The 22,763-nt window shown below is 37.3% G+C and overlaps 1 protein-coding gene across 3 annotated transcripts in view; it reads left to right on the forward strand.

The window, feature by feature from the left end:
- LMBRD1 (LMBR1 domain containing 1) overlaps positions 1–22,763 on the forward strand; it is a 79,575-nt gene that overhangs the window by 17,047 nt on the left and 39,765 nt on the right. For all 3 annotated transcript variants that reach the window (XM_036317319.1, XM_036317318.1, XM_036317320.1), the window contains exons 3-6: positions 351–411; positions 11,993–12,090; positions 14,963–15,030; positions 20,416–20,504. In XM_036317319.1, the coding sequence (XP_036173212.1) occupies positions 351–411; positions 11,993–12,090; positions 14,963–15,030; positions 20,416–20,504 (316 nt within the window). The remainder of the gene's footprint in view (positions 1–350; positions 412–11,992; positions 12,091–14,962; positions 15,031–20,415; positions 20,505–22,763) is intronic.

A 22,763-nucleotide genomic window follows, 5' to 3' on the forward strand; every position in this document is an offset into this window, starting at 1 on the left:
CTTTTTGCAGTTTTTTTCAAATTCTCCATGTATGTTCCTTTCTTCCCTCTTCCCTATTGCCTCTCCCACCCCCAAGAATGACCTCTCTTCCTTTAGGTCTCAGTTTCATTATTTTGGGACACTATCCCTGAACTTCAGTCTTAGTTAGGCGCCTCCTGTTTCTATGTGTTTCCCCAGAACTATATTATCTTCCTGTCTCAGCATTTACTTGTCTGTCACTTCTTGAAGGTCCTGACCATACCTGTTTGAGTTGATACATTTGTGAGTGATATTCTGTCATGGTAAAACTTAACTATAACTGTTAAACAAATGTATGTTTCATTAATATTTCTGTTTCCTTTTTGTCCTAGGACTGGGCTAATGCTAATGTCAGCAGACAGATTGAGGACACTGTATTATATGGTTACTATAGTAAGTATCTTTCAGTTTTATTTCCTATATCTGGGCTACTAACCAAAGTATAGAATAAACCTACATATAAACTTTTATTTTGACATCACATTTGAGATTACTGTTTGACAGAAGGAATAAGTAATGTAGCATCCATTCTTATAATCCTGAACTTCTTTTACCTGCTTTGCTATCGGTTCACTTGCAGCACTTCTTCGTGGAGGTTCAGTCAAATTACTTTAAATCTCAGGTCTCTTCCTCTGTTACCACTAACAGTTTCACACTTGCATTCTTGATTAAAATGTTCTCAGTTTCCTAGCAATTTAAAAAAAAATATTGACACTAGTAGAGTGATAGTAGGGAATTTGTAGCATCAACTTTAATGAGCCAGTTTAATCCAGGGGATTATGGTTATTGGTCCTTTTCTCCCTCACTTCCTTCCTCTTCCTTCTCTAATTTTGGATTATAAAAGCTTATAATAGCCACCTAAATGTTTGCAAATTTTTTTCTTTTAATAAAAATAAGACTCAACTGGAGCTTTTATAAAAATGTATAAGTGCTGAGTTAGGAAAGGGATGCTTTTTTTTTTTTTTTTTTTTAGCACTAAATCAAGACGTTGAATAAGATTACAGTAGGACACTAAATTGGATACTGAAAAAACATCCGTAGAAGTTTCTATAAAAGATTTTATTGGATCTTAACCAGCTAACAGCCACACGTCCAAAGCAGAAACCATCCCCACATGCCACGATATTTTGAATTTAATTTAAAAAATCAATTTGCCATGAATATTATAAAAATAAATATATTACTCACAATTCGGCTGTTCTTGAATATTTTCAGTTGAAAATTCTTACGAAAAATGATTTTTTAAAGCAACTATAGGCGCTTATGGTGTACAGAGGGTTTAATTTAACTGCTTTGGCCCTAACCCTTGCCTTTTCCCTTAAAATCTATAGGTCCCATGAAATTCTATTCTTTTGGTATAGATTTTAGAAATGTTTGTATTGTATTTTAATATAGAATTTATTTTTCTGATGAATATATTAAATATATATGACAAAATTTAAATTTGACCTGTTTAAACTTGAAAAGGTGCTTTGTTAAATGAAATGTTGCCTTTTTAATACAAATTTATTGGAAGTGTTATGCCCAGATATCAAGATCCCCAAAAGCCCACCAGGGAGCCAGCCGAGTCTGATGCAAAAGCAAAGAGTCTTTATTCGAGCTAGCTCGGCTCCCCGACCACACTCACCGACGCAGCGGCAAGTGGCAGAGAGAGCTAGCCCTGTGCGAAGAGGTGTTTTATAGGGGGGTGGAGTAAGGGGAGGAGAAAGGACTGTGGGCCCTGCCAATTGGCCAGGCGCAAGTCGGTGTCTTGTTACACAGGATGTGGTCATATCTATGGCACGCACTTCCATTGATTGTCATTGGTTAGTTTAAAGAAATCCTGGGTGTGGCTAGCAGAGGCTTGGGCTTCTGGGAAGAAGCTCCTTGCCGAGCACATGGCTGCCCAAAAATGGAAGATCCTGGGTAAGATGGAGGGCGTAGCCCTTACCCTGGGGCAAGATGGAGGGTGTAGCCCTTGCCCTTTCAGAAGGACATAAATTGCATCTTCAAAAACTATTTTGGGGGAAGGGACCTGTCTCCTGTGTGACATTAAAGTGTATTTATGCTGTAGAGCGCGTGACAAAATAAATCAATTTTTATCTCAGTGCATTCAGCTTCATAAAGCATATCTTATTGAACCTAGAGGCTTAGTCAAGGTTGCAAAGACTTCTAATAAACACTTCTAAACTGGAATGTTAATTCATGCAGCCTTTTCAGTTGGTTTCATGGAGAGAATTAAGCCTATAGGAAATTATTTTAGTGAGTGTTTTTCTCAATCCTCCTAAGGATAGTGTGCCCCGAGTATCATCTTAAATGCATGGGAGCTAAGTTAATCTTTATAAACAATAGATGGGTTTGATTCTCTGTAGAACTTGGGATAATTACCTTGGGATACGATAGATGAGACACTGATCTCGGAAATAAATTTGAATAGAAGATTTCTTGAAGACCATAGAATCAAAGCAGGAAAATTTAATTCGATGATATTTCGAGATGTTAAAGTTCAACTTATCAGTGAGTGGCATAGTCCCAAGTGGATATTATTGCCTAAGCTGGAGCTGCTTGTCATTAAATGAGCTACGTTTTAATCAATAGTGCTGAGGATGTTACCTATGGGAATGCTTAGCAGCACTGAACCCCCAAGGCAATTTCAAAAATCATCTAGGGACCTTTTAAACAATACTAGTGCTAGATTACATCCATAGAGATTCTGATTTACTCTTGCATTTCATTAATATCCCCACTGTTCTTATAAAAAATGTGTATATATTGGAAAGATGTCAGGCTCCAGATGGGTGGATTCAAGTTTTCCGAAAATTCTAATTTTCTCTTGGAAATTCAGGTTTAGCATTGGCAAAAAGTACTCTCACTTATTTTCTTTGAAGTGACAGGCTCACTTTATTCATCTTTTAGAAAGTTGGCCCAATATTCAAGTCTGGATAACTGTTGCTTGTCTGTCAGTTCTTTTTTCAAGTAAAAATGGTGTTTGAAAAAAAAAATGACTAGTAATTCACAACTGAAACTGCACAAGGGCTTCTCACAAGTATGCTTTCTATGGAGTTCTCTTCACCCGTAAAGTTAAAGAATTGTGTACTCAGTGGTGGACATCTAATAGAATTATTACTGCTTCAGAGGGACTTTTCCTGAATAAAAGTGATCCTGCTGGTGAATACTTCATGGTGGAGAATATAATAGCTGCTAGTGGAAAGGCAAACATCTTACTGTTATTATGAAAATAATTTTCATGTTGTGAAACCCTGAAAGGATCTCTGCTAATCCCAAGGTCTGGAAACTACATTTTTGAGAACTTTTTTTTTCTTTTCAATATGTTTTTATTGATTTCAGAGAGAGGAGGGGAGGAGAGAGAGATAGAAACATCAATGATGAGTGAATCATCAACCAGCTGCCTCCTGCACACCCCACACTGGGAATGGATCCCACAACCCGGGTATGTGCCCTTACCTGGAATTGAACCATGACCTCCTGGTTCATGGGTCGACACTCAACCACTGAGCCAACTATGACCTGCAGGTTCATAGGTCAGCACTTAACCACTGAGCCACACGGGCCAGGCTCTGAGTTCTATTTTTGTTTCAAAATTATTCTAACCTTTAGATTCTTACCTTTTATTGTAACTTATTATATGTATTTATTTTATTCTAATGTTTTCTGTAACCTTCTTGACATTTTTAGTTTTAATTCTTTTACTGTCTTTCTTTTAATTGCTTTTAAGTGAATTTTTCTTATAACTAATGTTTTTTCCTAACTTCTTATTTTGATTTTGCTTGAATGCAGGGGTTATAGAAATGACGAGGACCCAAATCATAAGTGGGAATTATTCCAGGCTGTTGTGTTCAGTTCTTCTGTAGTTGTCCTATCACTTCCTCCTAGACACTCTTTCTCCTCTTGACACCAATTCTAGGGCTATTAATTCTTGTGTAGATAACATATAGAATCACATAGTCTGTGTTGTTTTCTGTTTGGCCTCTTTAGTGCTCAGCATTATATCTGAAATTCCTCTTGTTGGTTGCAGGTGAAAGTATTATGTTAGTTCTTATTGCTGTATAACATCTCACTGTACTAAAACATACCATGGTTTGTTTATCCATTCTAATATTGATGATCAATTGGGTTGTTCACTTTACTGCATTGTTTTCCATTGTATGAATGCTCTTATTCAAACAATCCCAGATTGTTATGTGTTTAAGTTCTTACTTTTTTCTATTAAATAATTCTTCAGTGAAAATAGGAGTGTGTGGCAAAGTGTATGCATATTTATTTCTATGCCAGGCCTTTTGAGCATCTAAGTTTCTCCTCACTCTATTGGCTGATTGCTCAAAAGTTGTACCTGAAGTCTTTACTATGTATTTTGAATTTAAGGTTTGCAACTTCCTAGTGTTTAATTTGAGAAGTTTAAAGGCATTTAACTTCTCTGTGATTTCTCCACCTGTGAAATGGCAATCACGTGTAGTACCTACTTTATTAGTGTATTGAGAATGTGACCATTTTTTGTCTCCTTATTGTCACTGAATGAACAGGCAGTACTAGTTGCCATAAATCACTAGTACAGTGATTTATGCTGATTATTAAGGCAAGTAGGGTTGCTGCTACACAGTAAAGAAAAGGTGGAGTATATCTTGAAACCAGGGGATTGATTCTTTCTCAGGATTACCATGTTTAGTGGCAAAAATTGAGATCTATTACACTCCTCACAGGCAGGACCACCAAGGGCTCAGGATAGCACAGGAGGAGTGTTTGGGTTCCCACACTTCTTGTACCAAATTCTATTTCAGGAATTATTCCTGACTGCTATTAACAAATTGGAAATACGTGGCTTAAATAGTATAGTGGTTTTTCAGTTTCACTTAAAATAAGTCTGGAGATGGGCTATCCAGGGCTGTAGGGCAGCATCATGGCATCATGAGGATCCTAAGCTCATTTCTCCTCAGCTTTCTATCCTTAGTACATGCTTTCCATCTTAAGGTCACCACAGAATCCAAAAAGGTGGCTGGAGTTGTCATATATCCATTTCAGGCAGGATGCAGGAAGAAGGGGGAAGGACCAAAAGGGGAATGCCAACTGAAAGGAAAATGGGTATTGGATATGCCCTTTAGCAATCTTGATGCCATATTTCTTCAGCTGAATAAATAGGATAATTTTAGAAGGCTTTTAGAGTTCCCAAAATATCTTTATACTTTGACCCTCTAAAAGCTTTGTAATAATTAATTATACTATCACAATAATGACTAAGTTATTCTTTGTCACTGTTTTCAGTGGTAGTTGGGAGGAATAAAGAGTGTATAAAAAGTCAAAAGCCTAATTTATCCAAGTTAATTTTCATGTGAGTTATAATTTAATGATAAACAGTTCTTAAAAAGTAGGTTGTTTGTTCTGTGTACATTTTAAAAAGTCAGAATTACCATGCATTCTTTGCCACAGTTTTTATTCATGGCCTTTGTCCATGGCTCTCGATTCACTTGTTTATACTAGTTCTTGAAAAGTTGTTTTGAAAAAGAACTTGTTTTATGAGTTTAATTTGTGGGTTTTTTTAGAGAATTTTCATAAGAGTTTATTTAAGCCAAACTGACCCCTTATGCTGGCAGCCAGAGCTCAAATGCTCCCATGAGTTTAATTTTTGTCAATGTCTAGTGGACATGAGGTTTTAAAATTTTTTCTTAATATGTTTTCTTCGATGTTAGAGGAACTATTAAACCAAATAATCTGTTTATCTTTTACTTGCTAGTAGCAATCTTTTAACAGAAACATTTATAAGTAAGCATACTTTATAAAGATTTCAGGATATGAGAGTGTCATCACTGTTGGAGTTAAGAATAATTTTCCTTTGAAAATAGCTATTAGTTTGAAGTAGAACTTGAAAAGAAGCACTTTCTATGTTTCATGATAGTGGTAGCAACACTTTTTTCATTTACAGATATAAGCCCAACTTGACATTAGAACTGATCTGAAACATGCAAAAATGTTAACTTAATACTGTCTTTACAGTATAATATTTACCAGTTAGAGGGTTAAAGACAGAAGTCTTTAAAAGGACACTGAGGAAGAATAGTCGGATAATCAGAAGATAGCTTAGAATGTGTTGTCAGAGAAACAAAGATTTAGAGCAGTTGTTCCACACCTATTTTGAGTCACAGACTGCTGAGGGGATAATACAGTCTCTTAGAATAGTGTGTGTTCCCCATGTCCTCCAGTGTCGATTTCTAGAAATCTGGGTGAGAGTGGCCAGACATGCCCTGGAGCCAACCTCCCGCAGTACCTCCCCGGCAGGGATGGTGCCACGGTTCAAAGGGTGTCTGAGGAGTGAGCAGGGTCCCTCCAGCAGGTGGGGTCCCTAGGCCTGGCCTGCAGGTATCGGGCCCAAACCAGCTCTCCGACATCCCCTGAGGGGTCCCAGATTGCGAGAGGGCAGTTCTTAGGTGATGCACCCTGGGATCGGGCTCCCTCCTCTCTGGTTCTGGGGTGCATCACCCGAGGAGCACCGCTGCCAAGTCACCGCAACTCAGCAGCTCCTGCATTGAGCATCTGCCCCCTGGTGGTCAGTGTGTGTCATACCTACCGGCTGGTCAGACGGTCAGAAGGTTGCTTAGCCTTTTATATATATAGATTCCCATGTCTCTTTACAGTCAGCAGCTATCCAACCACTTTTATGACTTCTGTCAGACAGATTAATTTCGCCAGTTTTAGAACTTTAAGTTCAGTCACAGAAATTGTACTCTGGTGTCTAGTCTTGTTTACTACTAGGGGCCCACTGCACGAATTTGTGCACCGTGAAAGGACCTGTGGGCTGTGAGGCTGCAATGGGCAAAGGGCCAGGTCTCAGCCCATCCTCCGTGCCCCCGCCCAGCCCCTTCCGCCACGGCCCCTCCCTGGTCCCCTCTCTGCCAGCAGCCCCGCTCCTGCTGCCGCTGCTCCCATGCACTGACAGCGCCGGTCCCGCTTGCACCCACTGATGGCACAGAGTGATTGGGGCCAGCGCCAGCAGTGGGTGTGAGTGGGGCCGAAGCCATCAGCAGGTGCGAGCGGTGGCTGCTACCCCGATCACCCCTCAGGAGCAGGGGGAGGTGGAGAAGCCCTGAGGGGTGATCAGGGCCGGCAGCTGCCACTCACACCCACTGATGGTGCTGAGTGATTGGGGCCGGCGTTGGGCACCAGCAGCAGGTACAAGCAGTGGCTCCAGTGCCGGCAGCAGGTGCGAGTGCTGGGCAGGATCGTGGTGTGCGGGAGCAAAGAGTTTTCAGTAACTGCCAGAGGCTCGCCCCGATGACACTGGCACCCCGCCTTGGTCTGGTGCCCCCGCTCACCTGCTCCACCATCCCGCTGTGGCCGATGCCCACCCTGTTTCACGCTTTGCCACCTGTTGCTGATGCCTGCCATGTTCCATGTGCGCCTCCTGGTGGTCAGCACACATCATAGCAACCGGTTGTTTGGTTGTTCCTCCGTTTGGTATATTTGCATATTAGAGTTTTATAAGATTCTTCCTTATTTCATGTATTTGTAACTTCTTTTTTATTGTTGCATAATAGTCTTTTGTATGAATACACACTCAGATTGATTATCTATTCTTCTGTTTGTTGGGGTTTTAGCTGGTGAGAGCACTGTGAAAGAATTCACAGCTGAGAGAAGAGGTAGATGTAGAGAAAGAGGGAGTTTATTTTACTTTCCAAGAGAGGAAAGGATTGGTGCATTACTAATCAATACAGGAGCAAGAAACAAATGGCGCTGCCCCTTTTAAAGAGTAATGGATGCTGGGTGACAAGGAAGGGAGAATTTTGGACTGAAATGTTTTTCAGGAGACAGTCAAAGCAGATGTTTTGGGGAGGTGTTTTATTAGTATTTTTTCCAAACAAAAGTACTTAAAACAAAAGTTATGAAGAGTTCAAAAGGGGTCTTTTTGAAGGAGAGGAGGGAAGAGAACTTTCTACTAACTAGAGCAGTGATGGCAAAACTATGACACCTGTGTCAGAGGTGACACGCGAACTCATTTTTTTGGTTGATTTTTCTTTGTTAAATGGCATTTAAATATATAAAATAAATATCAAAAATATAAGTCTTTGTTTTACTATGGTTGTAAAGATCAAAAAATTTCTATATGTGACACGGCACCAGAGTTAAGTTAGGGTTTTTCAAAATGCTGACATGCCAAGCTCAAAAGGTTCGCCATCACTGAACTAGAGACTCCTTGGTGGGAATTATCCCTGAGTTCTGAAAACAGCAGGGGGAGGGGTATGCAAGAATGTAACCTTGAGAGTAGCTTATCTTGTCCTGCTATTTGAATCAGAGGAGCTAACAGTCTTGGGGTTTAATTACCAGGTATTTTTCATAAGTTATAGAAGACTACAGCAAGGAAAAAGAAAAGTCAGCAGTCAAGACATCCCTCTCGCAGTCGGGGCTCTTGTAGTCCAGACTCCTAGCTCCTTACCGCCTGCCTGCAGCGGAGACAGGAAAAGCTCCCATCATCGCCTCTTCGCTCATCAGCCGTGAGCCTGGCAAGCCATGAGCCTGGCTTCTGGCTGAGCGGTGCTCCCCCTGTGGGAGCACACTTACCACCAGGGGGTAGCTTCTGCATTGAGCATCTGCCCCCTGGTCGTTCTGTCATTCAGTCAATTTGCATATTAGGATTTTATTATATAGGATAGGAATTTTGTACCTTGTTATATTTATTGAATATGATAGTAACTTATGCAGTTATAAGATCATTTATCCCACAAGTTCAGGAATACTAGGAATATTTATGAAATAGTCATTAGGCACTCTGGCTGGCTAAAGGGCAAGGCCACCAAATACTAAAGACAAGTGACATACTGACCTTGAATCCTAACCTTAATGCATCTTTTTTTATTTTATTTTTTTTTTTTTTAAAAATATATTTTATTGATTTTTTACAGAGAGGAAGGGAGAGAGATAGAGAGTCAGAAACATCGATGAGAGAGAAACATCGATCAGCTGCCTCCTGCACATCTCCTACTGGGGATATGCCTGCAACCAAGGTACATGCCCTTGACCGGAATCGAACCTGGGACCTTTCAGTCCGCAGGCCGACGCTCTATCCACTGAGCCAAACCGGTTTCGGCAATGCATCTTTTTTTAAAAAAATAAATCTTTATTGTTCAGATTATTACAGATGTTCCTCTTTTTTCCCTCCATATCTCCCCTCCACCCGGTTCCCACCCCACCCCATGCCCTTACTCCCACCACTGTCCTCATCCATAGATGTAAGATTTTTGTCCAATTTCTTCCCGCACCCCCCCACACCCTCTTCACCCCGAGAATTGTCAGTCCACTCCCTTTCTATGCCCCTGATTCTATTATATTCACCAGTTTATTCTGTTCATCATATTTTTTATTCACTTGATTTTTAGATTCACGTGTTGATAGATATGTATTTGTTGTCACTTTGTTGTTCATAATTTTTATCTTTACCTTTTTCTTCTTCTTCCTCTCCTTAAAGAATACCCTTCAGCATTTCATATAATCCTGGTTTGGTGGTGATGAACTCCTTTAGCTTTTTCTTGTCTGTGAAGCTCTTTATCTGAACTTCAATTCTAAATGATAGCTTTGCTGGATAGAGTAATCTTGGTTGTAGGTTCTTGCTATTCATCACTTTGAATATTTCTTGCCACTCCCTTCTGGTCTGCATAGTTTCTGTTGAGAAATCAGCTGACAGTCGTATGGGTACGCCCTTGTAGGTAACTAACTGTTTTTCTCTTGCTGCTTTTAAGATTCTCTCTTTGTCTTTTGCCCTGGGAATTTTAATTATGATGTGTCTTGGTGTGGTCCTCTTTGGATTTCTTTTGTTTGGGGTTCTCTGAACTTCCTGGACTTGTAAGTCTATTTCTTTCACCAGGTAGGGGAAGTTTTCTGTCATTATTTCTTCAAATAGGTTTTCAATATCTTGCTCTCTCTCTTCTTCTGGCACCCCCATAATTCGGATGTTGGTACGTTTGAAGTTGTCCCAGAGGCTCCTAACACTATCTTCATATTTTTGGATTCTTTTTTCTTTTTGCTCTTCCAGTTGGGTGTTTTTTGCTTCCTTGTATTTCAAATCTTTGATTTGATTCTTGGGATCCTCTAGTCTACTGTTGAATTTCTGTATATTATTCTTTATTTCAGATAGTGTATGCTGAATTTCTGTCTGGTCCTTTTCCATTTTTTTTTGGCATTCTCATTAAGATCCTTGAAGGTCTCACTAAGTTCCTCAGAGGTCTCACTAAGTTCCTCAGAGGTTTCTAGAAGATTCTTGAGTAACGTTGTAACTGTGGTTTTGAACTCTATATCCAGTAGTTTGCTTTCCTCCATTTCTTTCATTTGTGACATGTTTCTTTGTCTCCGCATTTTGGCTGCTTCCCCAGTCTCAATGCGCTTTCCTTCTAGTTGTAGAACTTCCACTCAGCCAGCTTTCCCGTAGTTCTGGATGATAGCCGTTTTGTCTTTTAGTTGTAGTTTTGATGTGGTTGTAAGTGACAGCAAGTTCAGGTGTTTACCTATGCTGCCATCTTGGTTCCTCCCCCTTAATGCATCTTTTTATCAAAGCTTTTGGCATGTGGCAGTCAGCTCACAAACTCTGCTAATTCAGGGTTTTTCCAATTCTATATAAATTTATTATTTTAATCACGATAGCGATTTGGTATTTAGGGTGACTTATAGTCCTGTTTCTTTTATGGTTAATTTTTTAAAGCTTTTAGAATACTTATTTTGTTTATGCTTTTGAATACATGTTTATTTCTATTGGCTCTTAGATTTATAATAGAAATGTTAATACTAACTACTCCCTGATCTGTAGTAGAAATACCAGTATTCATTGCCCTTATTAATGATTTACTGTCTTTATTGGTTTTTCGTAACATTAAAGACTGCATACATTTCACTAAATATTTGTAGTGCCAAAATTCATTATGCTGGCAGTCATTTTCTGATTGCTCAGTATAAATTAACTCTGACGTTTCTGTTGGTTATTTAGGGCACTGTTTGCTCTGAGTATTTTAACTATGTTGCATTTAGTGGGGCTGTTTCAAAAGTGGCCTCCAGATAAATGAGGTAATGCTAGCAAGTATTAAGATCATGTTTAAAAATTCTATAACTCATATTCCTTCAGAATAAGTAATTGAGATTTCTGTATATATTTCTAACAAATGCTTTCTTTTACAAAGGAATCTAATGATTATTATCCTGTATTTGCTTTATAATAATTATATTATTATTTTCCATGAATTTATGTATATGCAGATAAAATTTAAATCTATATAAGATTTGAAAAGAAAATTTCTTAGGTAGGCTTGATAAGTCTCAAAAACTTGTTTGTGTGGTTTTTATTATTAAGTATATTCTATGTTTGGCTGTTCAAATTTTAAGTTCCATATGAATTAAAATAAATAATTTGATTTCCTACCGGTTGAAAGTATTTCAAATCTAACATTACTTTAAAGCAGATAAATAGTAATATTAGCTAACTTTGAATCTAATTTTACTGTTCTGTTGTACTTATTAACTTTTCTATATCTTGATTTGTATAAGATCAGTTTTATAGCAATGCACATTTTAAATTTAGATTTGGGAAATTATTTATCAAAATGTCATATGATTATAGCTGTTTCTTTAACTTGAGTGACTGGCAACTGTAACAGTTGTGTCAACTGTACTTGATTTTAAGTTGGAAGGAATATAAAAGTTGAAGTTCATTTAAATGAGATAGATGGTTCACAAGAAGTTCTTAGCACTGTGTTGTTAAGGACTTGATAAGAGTCAGATGTTAGCTGCCACAAGTGTTGTTGGCAGAATTACTGTGATTTTATTGTTAAAAATTGCTCCATAGTTTACTTGAATTATGTTTTGTTATGTAATAGTGTTATTAATTTCTTGGGACAGGGATCAGAAAAGGCTGATTTGGATATTACATATATACATAGAGTTATGCTATATATATTAGTTTTTAAGTTCATACGTTTTAGTAGAACTCAGTTTATATTTCTTCTCACAGCCTTATATTCTGTTATATTATTCTGTGTGTTCCTCTGGATCCCTTTTGTCTACTTCTACTATGAGGAAAAGGATGATGATGATACTAGTAAATGCACAGTAAGTATCATTATTTTAGTGGTCTCATTGTAGGGGGGCTGAATGATTATTTCTTCCTTTTTCAAAAAATGACATGATTGAATTTATTCTTCAGCATTGTTGTCTAATAGAAGTATACTGTGAGCCACATGTGAAGTTTAAAATTTTCTAGTAGCTAACCATATTAAATTAAGTACAAAGGAACAGTTGAGATTATTTTAATGATACACTATATTTAATGTCATATGTTCTAAGTATTATCATTTCAGATAGAGTCAAAACATATTAATGAGATATTATATTTTTCACACTATTTTATTTTTTTCTTCAAATTTTTAATTTAATTTAATTTTTCCTGTCACCTTTTACCCCTCTATCTCCTCTCTTCCCCCTACACCCCCACACTCCCCCTTTTTTCACACTATTTTAAATATAGAGTACATTTTACACTTAGAAAAAAATTCCAGTTTGAATGAGCCATATTTCAAGTGCTTGATAGCTGCATGTGACTTGTGACTATTCTAGAGTAGAGATCAACATACTTTTCTGTAAAAGGGCAGGTAGTAAGTATTTCAGTCTTTGAGGGCCATATAGACTCTGTCTGAACTACTAAACTCTGCTGTTATAGTGTGAAAGTAGCCAGAGATGGTACTTAATGAGCATGATGTAATCTAGTAAAATAGGAGGTGGGCTACATGTGGCCCACAAGATGTAGTTTGCTTACCCCTGTTCCAGGGCACAAAGGAACACTTGCAGACTGTTCTAACTAATCCAGGATAACACTGGTAAATTTACCACATATGCATGTCCAGAACTGCAAACCAGTATCACTTAAGTATTGGTATAAACATCTTAACTAAATATTAGCAAATTGAATGCAAGCGTAACTTAAAAATACATTTATAACTGAGTTGGACTCATCTCTAGTTTGTATGGGTGATTTTAAATCACATCTATTAATATGTAGTTATTTAATAGGTCAAAGAAGAAATTGTATGTGGAAAGGTATTTGCCAAAAATGAACATTTTATTTCTGATTTAAGGGGGGAAAAGTATCATAAAAAGAATAAATGTCTTTTGTCTTTTTATTGAGTTACAGGAATTAGTTTTATACTGTGTTTATGTTTTGTATTTAAGTATACAAAAACAAATATATTATTGACTCAAAGCCAGCATTATGCTTAATCATAGTTATTAAAACCTTAAAGCATTTGCATTAAGATCAGGAAGTAAGTACATCAACAATATTTTATATGATTCCCAGAGTGGTAATCAGTGTAATTTGTTAGAAGTAAACAAGATGTTTAAATATTTAAAAAGAAAGTCAAAATTATTATTTGCAGATACTATATAACTCTTTATTTGAAAACCCAATGTATGTAAGGTAAAGTGGCTGGATACGAATTTATTGTTAAAAATTAATGAGATATAACCTTTCTCAATTCACTTTTCTAAAGTGCATCTTCTCCAGCCCTTTTCTTGATCTTAAGATCTTCCTTTATATATTTTTTCCCCTCAAGACTATCTTAACTCCTTTGAGAACAAGAATTTATCATATGAAGCATGAATTTAACTTTTAAAAGGTCATTTTTAGAGACTTCAGTAGGCTGAGAGACTAATAGTTTTTTCTCACTGATTTAACTTTTTCTTTAAGATGAACTTTTCTCCCATATTTAGAATTATTCAGCTTTGTGTTTTTCTTTATATTTGGATGATATCGTGGGCACCAAGTAAAACAGACTTTAAAGACCTGAGTTCCTGGTTTCAGGTTCTTGTTTAATCACTTACCACCTGTATGACTTACGGCAAATTAACCTTTCTGGGCCTCAGCTTCTTTATCTCTAAAGTAGGAATGAGAATATCTATCTCAGGGTCATTGTGAGAATGAAATGAGTTTAAGTGGTTAGAACAGTTCTGGTATGATATATGTTTTATGTTTATATATTTTTTTATATTTTATACTAATATTACATGCTTTATATATAATATATACATGCATGTATATATACATGCATATATGTTAAATATTTATTATAATTACTAGTACAATTCATTTTGGTGAATTGGGGTGGGGGCATTGTAGATTCTTATTGCCCCCTGTTTGGGAGAATATTTTATTAAATATTCTAATAATTTTACTAAAGATGCCCATTGGAGAATTAATTATGCTTTTCACAAGCTTTTATTTATTTATTTAATATTTTTTTACTGATTTCAGAGAGGCAGGGAAAGAGAGAGAGAGAGAGAGACATAGAAACATCAATGATGAGAGAGAATCATTGATCTGCTCCCTCCTACATGCCCCCTATTGGAGATTGGGCTTGCAACCCAGGCATGTGCCCTGACTGGAAATCAAACAGTGGCCTCCTAATTCATAGGTCAGTGCTCAACCACTGAGCCACATCAGCTCAGACATGCTTTTAAAAGATTTTAAAAGCTAATGTAGTTTGCAAAGATGCTTAAGATGTGTTATATAAATTGGTTTTCCTTAAATTTTAAGACTTTTTTTTTTTTTAAATTTACATTTATTTTATTTTTTTTAAAATATATTTTATTGATTTTTTACAGAGAGGAAGGGAGAGAGATAGAGAGTTAGAAACATCGATGAGAGAGAAACATCGATCAGCTGCCTCCTGCACATCTCCCACTGGGGATGTGCCCGCAACCCAGGTACATGCCCTTGACCGGAATCGAACCTGGGACCTTCCAGTCTGCAGGCCGACGCTCTATCCACTGAGCCAAACCGGTTATGGCATTTTTAAGACTTTTTAACAAGGAAAAGCTTACACAGTTGAATATAAATGCACATTTGATGTAAATGTTATATTATAGTAAGACTATTATATTTTAAAGACCTTACTAAATGGTATACTTTTCCTTCCTTGACATCTAGCAAATTAAAACGGCACTTAAGTATACATTGGGATTTGCTGTGATTTGTGCACTTCTTCTTTTAATTGGGTAAGTATTAATTATTTTCCCTTGAGAATGAAAATAGCATCATCCTATCTAATAAAGAGGTCATGTGCAAATTTACCATCACTCCAACACACAAGATGTGGTCAAAGATGGCCGCCCCCATGTGGACATAAGATGGCCACCACAAGATGGCCAGCAGGGAGGGCAGTTGTGGGTCACCAGGCCTGCAGGGGAGGGCAGTTGGGGGGACCAGGCCTATAGGGGAGGGCAGGTAGGGGTGACCGGGCCAGCAGGGGAGGGCAGCTAGGGGCAGCTAGGCCTGCAGGGGAGGGCAGTTGGGGGCAACCAGGACTGCAGGTGTGGGCAGTTAGGGGCAATCGGGCCTGCAGGGGAGGGCAGTTGGGGGCAACCAGGCTGGCAGGGAGGGCAGTTAGGGGCAATTGGGCCGGAAGGGGAGCAGTTAGGCATCAGTCAGGCTGGAAGGAGAGTGGTTAGGGGGTGATCGGGCTGGCAAGCAGAAGCAGTTAGGGGCAATCAGGCAGGCAGGCAAGCGAGTGGTTGGGAGGCAGTAGTCCTGAATTGTGAGAGGGGTGTTCCAGATTGGAGAGGGTGCAGGCTGGGTTGAGGGACACACCCCCCTGTGCAAGAATTTCGTGCACCGGGCCTCTAGTCCTATATAATAAAAGGCTAATATGCAAATTGACTAAACGGCAGTACAACTGGTCGCTATGACATGCACTGACTACCAGGGGGCAGAGGCTCAATGCAGGAGCTACTCACTGGTGGTCAGTAAGCTCCCACAGGGGGTGTGCTGCTCAGCCAGAAGCCAAGCTCATGGCTGGAGAGCACAGTGGTGGTGGGAGCCTCTCCTGCTTCTGTGGCAGCACTGAGGATGTCCGACTGATGGCTTAGGCCCCGGGGAGCGGGCTGAAGCCGTCAGTCGAACATCCTCTGAGGACTCCTGGACTGCGAGAGGGCGTAGGCCAGGCTGAGAGCCCCCCCACCCCCGAATGCACGAATTTTGTGTACCAGGCCTCTAGGTTTAATAATAACAAAAGAAAAAACAAAATGTAAAAATAACAAACACCTTTCATATCACCACCAAGCAGTAACCACAATTAACCTGTTTTATAATGTTGTTTTATCTAGACATTTTGTATGTGCTCAAATACATGCAGAGTGCTCCTCCCTCACATATACTCCCTCTATGTTATAATTTTACACAATTGTGTTGATATTTTATGTAATTCTTGATAATCTACTTGCTGAAATATTGTAGACACCTCTTCAGAATAATAATGTAGATCCATTAATTTTGTCCTTATTGCATTTCCTTAAAATATAATAGTTTACCTGATCTTCTAGTGGTAACTACTTGGACATTTATGATATTTGCAGGTTTCCCATTCTTCTAAACAACACTTTGATGAAAATTCTTGTCTGTGCATCTTTCTAGATATTTTTTTAAACTTCACCCAAAGAGTGAGGAGAATTTTTCCATTGATTTTAGAGAGAGTGAAAGTGAGAGGGAGGGAGAGAGAGAGAGGAGGGAGAGACAGAAACATTGGTGTGACAGACCCATCAATTGGTTGCCTCCCATAAGGCGCCCCGACCCTGGGGTGGGGATTAGACCTACACCCCAGATATGTGCCCTTGACTGGGAATCAAACCCACCACCTTCTGGTGTGCAAGCTGATACTCTAACTACTGAGAATGCTGGCCAGGATGGATTCAGCATAATCAGTCTTTAAGTTGTTGAATTAATCTTTGGCAATGACTTCTTCCTTAATTTTATATTAATATTAATAAAGTTTTACACATTTAAAATTTCCTCTTTGGAAAACATTTGTCCTTTTTAATGGAAGACATTCTTGTTAAAATAAGTCTTGGACCTTTTTTTTATGCTAGAAAATAATAGGTACTAATAATTTTTTTAAAGTTTCTATTTAAAATTTGGTCTCAGAAATTTCAATAAATGAAATTTCATGTATTAAATACAACTTGTGATGGGAATAAAACTTGTCACTAATTTTTTATAGTTCTAGGAGTTCTTAGAATTCAGATGTCCTGTAGGCATATTCCCAGTTCCCTTTGCCTGCCTTAATGTGTCTTGAAAAATAGTACTTGTTGAAAGGACATTTTTAGTGGTTTCACTGCTTATTTTAGCTATTGAGTATATTTTTAAAAGTTGGTTTTTTAAAGAAAGCTAAATCTAGTTTTGTGAATTTGCTTTGTTAATGTGGAGGTCACTTATCTGTAAACTTAAATTATCTTGAACAGATATTAGCAAACTTTTCTTAAAGGGTAGGTATTATTTTAGATTTGAAGTCCATCTGATCTCCATGGCTACTTGTTGGGGCAAGCTCCTCAGCCAGGGACTTGACCGTTCTGGGTGCAGGGAATTGGAAAAACATGCAGGTAACACCAGACAAATGGGGCATGCTTTATTACGAAGAAAGCAGCACAAAACTGGCTGGTCAGTGGCAAGCTCAAGCAAAAGAGGCTTCTTGCCAAGTAGCAATATCAATATTTGGGTTATAGAAAGGTACACCTGCGCACTGCATACAGGAAACTGCTGTGTCCTTGCTTTTGCGCATGTGTGTGGCAAATTGGCCTTGAACATTCTGGTGTACTCTGGACAGCACCCCCACACTACTCAACTACTCAACTCTCCTCTTTAAGCTTTAAAGTAGTTGTGGACAGTACATAAACATAAGGACGTGACTGAGTGCCAATAAAACTTTTTTTGCAAATAGGCAGTCAGTAGTTTGCCAACTCCTGATTTACAGCCTGACTGAGTACCATCAGTAAAACCACAAATCCTTACAGAGACCAGAATATCTGTCCAAAACAAAAGGAATTTTATTCTAAAGTTTATTCTAAAATTTACTGGTCTTTTTTGTGGAAAGTCACCTTTAGTCTTCACAGAGTTTACAGTTTTAACAATTCTAATTAATAAGTTTTAACTGATTCTCTAGATGATATTTATTTATTTAGAAGCAGTATATTAAAAGTGAAGAGATGGCTCCTTGCAAAAACACTAATAACAAGAAGTGACAGTTCCGTTCACTTGTTTTCCAAATATTTATTGTGTGCCTTTTATGTTTCAGACACTACAAGGTGTTGGGGAAACAGCAGTTAACAGAAAAGACAACTCCTCCTTCGTGGAGCATACTTTTAGGAGGGGGCAAGGGGAGGAGAGAAATAAAATAAAAAGTAGGTTGTGTTGTGTGTGTGAAATTTTAGTGAGAGTGTAGTATTTGAGAAGACATTTGAAGGAAGAGAGGGAGCCATGAATTATATGGGAGGAGGAGAGAACATTGCAGTCAGAGAGCAGAGTAAGTGACAAGCTCTCAGGCAGGAATGCGTCTACCATATTCAAAACAAAGTGAGCAAACTAGTGTGGCTGGAATGGAGTGAATGGAGGCTGGAGTAGCTGAAGATAGGGTCCGAGGTCACTACAGCTGCCAAATTTAGTTGGGCATCGTAGGCCGTTGTCAAGACTTGGGCATTTGTTCTGAGGGAGTTGGGAAACTTTTGGAGGTGTTTTTGTCATTGAGTAACATGATCTGCCATTTAAAAGGATCTCTGGTTAGTATTCTGAGATTTGACTTTATGGGGTTAAGGGTAAAAGCATGAGATCTGTTAGGAGGTTATTGCAATAATCTAGACAAGACATGATGGTAGCAGTAGTGATTTATTATTTGGGGAGAGACCCAGCAGGATTTTCTGATAGGTCTGAGAGGAAAAGGAATTGGGAATATACCTGGAGTTAGCCAAACTAAAAAGTCTGAGGGAACACATCTCTCACTCTTTATACTTAAACAACTACAATTTTGAGCGGTTCATAAAACCACCCTCAGGTTAGATAATTCTCTAGCAGGACTCATATAGCTCACTGAAGGCAATTATATTTATGGTTACTATTTATTACAGGCTTAAATCAATTAAAAGGAGAAATACATGGGACAGAGTCTGAGAGGCTTCCAAATGTGACGCTTTTGTTGTCCTCAGGACATACTACCTTTCTGGCATCGACCTGTGACAAGACAGTATTGCCAACTCGGGAAGCTCACATGAGCCTTGGTGCTCAGAATTTTTTGGGGATGCTATTATGAAAACACTAGAGGATTGGTGCATGAAATTCATGCAAGAGTAGGCCTTCCTTCCCCTGGCTGCCAGCACCAGCTTCCCTACGGCACCCAGGACCTGGGCTTCTCTCGTAGTCCCGACTTTGGACGTCCGGTCTAATTAGCATATTATGCTTTTATTATTATAGATATCTGTTTTATTTACTTTCATTATGTATATTGGTAGAATCTTGTAAGATAAAGAAAAATACTAAGAAGAAAGTAAAGATCAGCCCTGGCCTGTGTAGCTCAGTTGGTTGGAGTCTTTCTGTGCACTGTTGTTTCTCTCTCTCTCCCCCTCTCCCTTCCTCTCTCTCTAAAATCAATTAAACATATCCTCAGCTGAGGATAAAAAAAAAAAGATGCAAAATGGTTTCTACTTTGAGTATCTTCCTTTCTTAGGCCCATAAAATTCTTGACTGTTGCTTTGCAAGAAAATACAGAATTATGATCATTGTTCTAGTTAATATTTGCTTTATCATTTGCTCCTTTGTTCATTTCCCCTACACATTAACTTTCTGTTTCAATAACAAATCATACTACTATCTTAAAAGACATCATCCCTAATCCCACAAGGAGATATTTACTGTTTATCCTGGTATATTTCCTTTCTGTTGCTTTCTATGCATATAAATATATTGAAATCATCAAATACATTTATATTCTATTTTCCTGATTTAACACAGAGATTCTTAACCTTTTTTATGCTATGGACCTTTTTGAACATCTTTACTTTATGGCTCCTCCAAATATTTTTGAATGAAGAAAATAAAGTAAATAGAATTACAAAAGAAACTACCCTGAATGCAGTGATAAAACTATTAAAACAAATTTGTGATATAGTAAACACATAGGTAAGAAACTTCTCACACCCTCTGTACATGGTGCAGATTTGATTTGCTAATTCTTTTTTTGGTGAAAGTTGATCTCTGTTTTAAAAAATTACTAAAAATTTAGTTTCAGACTATTTCTTTTTATTTATTTATTTATTTATTTATTTATTTATTTATTTATTTATTTTTTAAACATATTTTATTGATTTTTCACAGAGAGGAAGGGAGAGGGATAGAGAGCTAGAAACATCGATGAGAGAGAAACATCGATCAGCTGCCTCCAGCACGCCCCCCACTGGGGATGTGCCCGCAACCCAGGTACATGCCCTTGACCGGAATCGAACCTGGGACCCTTCAGTCCGCAAGCCGACGCTCTATCCACTGAGCCAAACTGGTTTCGGCTATTTCTTTTTATTTAATCTTTTAAATTTAACACCATTAAACAACTCTTTTCTCCTTTGTAGTGCTTTTGTTCCATTGAATGTTCCCAATAACAAAAATTCTACGGAGTGGGAAAAAGTGAAGTTCTTGTTTGAAGAACTTGGAAGTAGTCGTAAGTATTCTTTTTCTTAAAAAAACACACAATCATAATATTTCATATTTCATGACTGTTGGGACTTTTTTGAAAAGCCAGTTTTTGCATTATTAAGAATTTTAAACTTGCAGTAGAGGTATGCTAGATAAATTAGGAGGTTTGTGTTGTTAAGACTTATTTTAATCACGTAACTATTATGTGTCTAGTCTCTTCATAAAATTACTTCGTTGAAGAGAAAATATGATCTTCAAAGTATTTTAGCAGTGAAGGTATTATAATTTCTATGTGAAGGTATTATAATTTCTATAAGAACCCTATGTTGCTGTTTGATCATGATTAGGTAGTCTTTTATAAATTGCAGAATATAAAGTGAAGGAATTTCCTGTGAGTAAAATAATATTACCAGTTTACCTCATCAAAATGTTTTAGAATTGTTTTTCTAGAAGCTTTCTTTAATTTAGTCAGCATGACCTAGGTTTTTAGAGGAATACAAAATAGGTTCAGGAGGTTAGGTTAAGAAAGTTGTTATTCATTGAAAAATACAGTTGGCATTAGAAACTGATCTCAAATAAGAATGTTTACTTATTACCCAGAATTTTATGTGCTTTTGCACATAGTAACTTATTTTCAAAAAAAGCTAGAAATTTATTTTGTAACATGCTGAACATTTTCATTACTATTTTATTTTCAATTTTTTTTTTTTATCCTCATGTGAGGATATGTTTATCAATTTGAGAGAGAGAGGAAGGGAGAGAACGAGAGAAACATCGATTGGTTGCCTGTCATATTCACTTTGGTCAGGGACTGAACTTTCAACCCAGGTATGTGCCCTGACTAGCAATCAAACCCGCAACCTTTTTGGTGTACAGGATGACGCTCCAACCAACTGAGCCACCCAGCCAGGGCTGCTTTTGTGTTCTTTTAATAGGTACTGTACTTCCTTTAATCAGTAGTTCTTTCTCTTTAACCAGATACGGTATTAAACAATGATTAAATTAAGTCTTGGAATCTTTGCTGTACAACTTCTTAATTTTCTTGCTTTCCACTTAAGATTTCATCTTCTAAATTGTGGTCCATTAATATCTTGCTGATACCAGTAAGAATAAGAATAGCAGGTCTAGCATCCTCTAATACTGAATTGTCAGGATTTATGCACCTGATCCTATTGCTGAGAAATAAATTGCTTCCTTTTTTGCAATTAACTCTTTCAGGCCTCTGGAATAACTACTTTTCTGCCTTCTTAAATATCTTCTTAAATAAGGAGATATTTTTATATCTTCTTATATCTACTTTTATATCTTCTTAAATAACCACTCATATGCCTTAAATATCTTTCTATAAGTTATGCTAGTTTTTGATTATAATCACTGATTATATAGGTAGCATAATGATAATTTCTGTAATCTCATTCTCTTTAGTCTTAACATTATTTTTCAAAATCTCAAATCTTAACACCATACCTAGAGTACATTTTGCTTACCACTATTAATAATATTAACTTTTTTGATTTGCTGAATATATTAGCATAATACTCCATTTTACCAATTCAAAGATGCATATTTTTTCACACTTTTATATCTTTGATTTGGGGATGTATTTGATATGATGGTATCTTAAAATTGCTATCCACCAAATGCCAGACCTTTCCTAGTTGTATGAACACCCTGTTGATACTCCTAGTAAGGTCAAGAAAACAACAGCATCAGTGTCTTTGATTTGATAAAATGGTAAAATACTTATAGTTTAAAAAATTAAGGATTAAAAATTTACCTTGCATGGTTTGTGAATTTGTTAATGTGCTCTCTTCAAGTGTTATATAAAAATTTAGATGCAGGTTTTAAGAAGATATTATTCTAATTTTATTTATGAAAAGGTTAATATTGATTCATTAAATTAATCACAATTATATTTAGTTCCACGGGCCTGCCTTTAAATTAGATCAATATTTTAAAAATTAGCATTGCTCCCATTTAAGAATATTCAAATTTGCATAGTATTTCGTTGCATAATCTGGTATATCATCACTCATTTGAGGTTTTTGTTTAAATAATTTCCAAAATCTAACTTGTTAACATAGTTTTTCTATTTTGGTATTACGTTTTTCTTTTTTCTGATTGTTTGCCTTTTTCCCCCTTTCCAGATGGGCAAGTTAGCACTTTTAAAGCTAAAAAGTGAAATAAACTCTTTAAAATTTTAGGATATATATTAAAAAATTATTGGAAGATTAAGAATAAAGTAATTAGGAATATCAAGATTGAGGGGAGAGGGATGAGTCAA

This window comes from Myotis myotis, unplaced genomic scaffold (genome assembly GCF_014108235.1).
Source record: "Myotis myotis isolate mMyoMyo1 unplaced genomic scaffold, mMyoMyo1.p scaffold_m19_p_7, whole genome shotgun sequence".
Lineage (NCBI taxonomy): Eukaryota > Metazoa > Chordata > Mammalia > Chiroptera > Vespertilionidae > Myotis > Myotis myotis.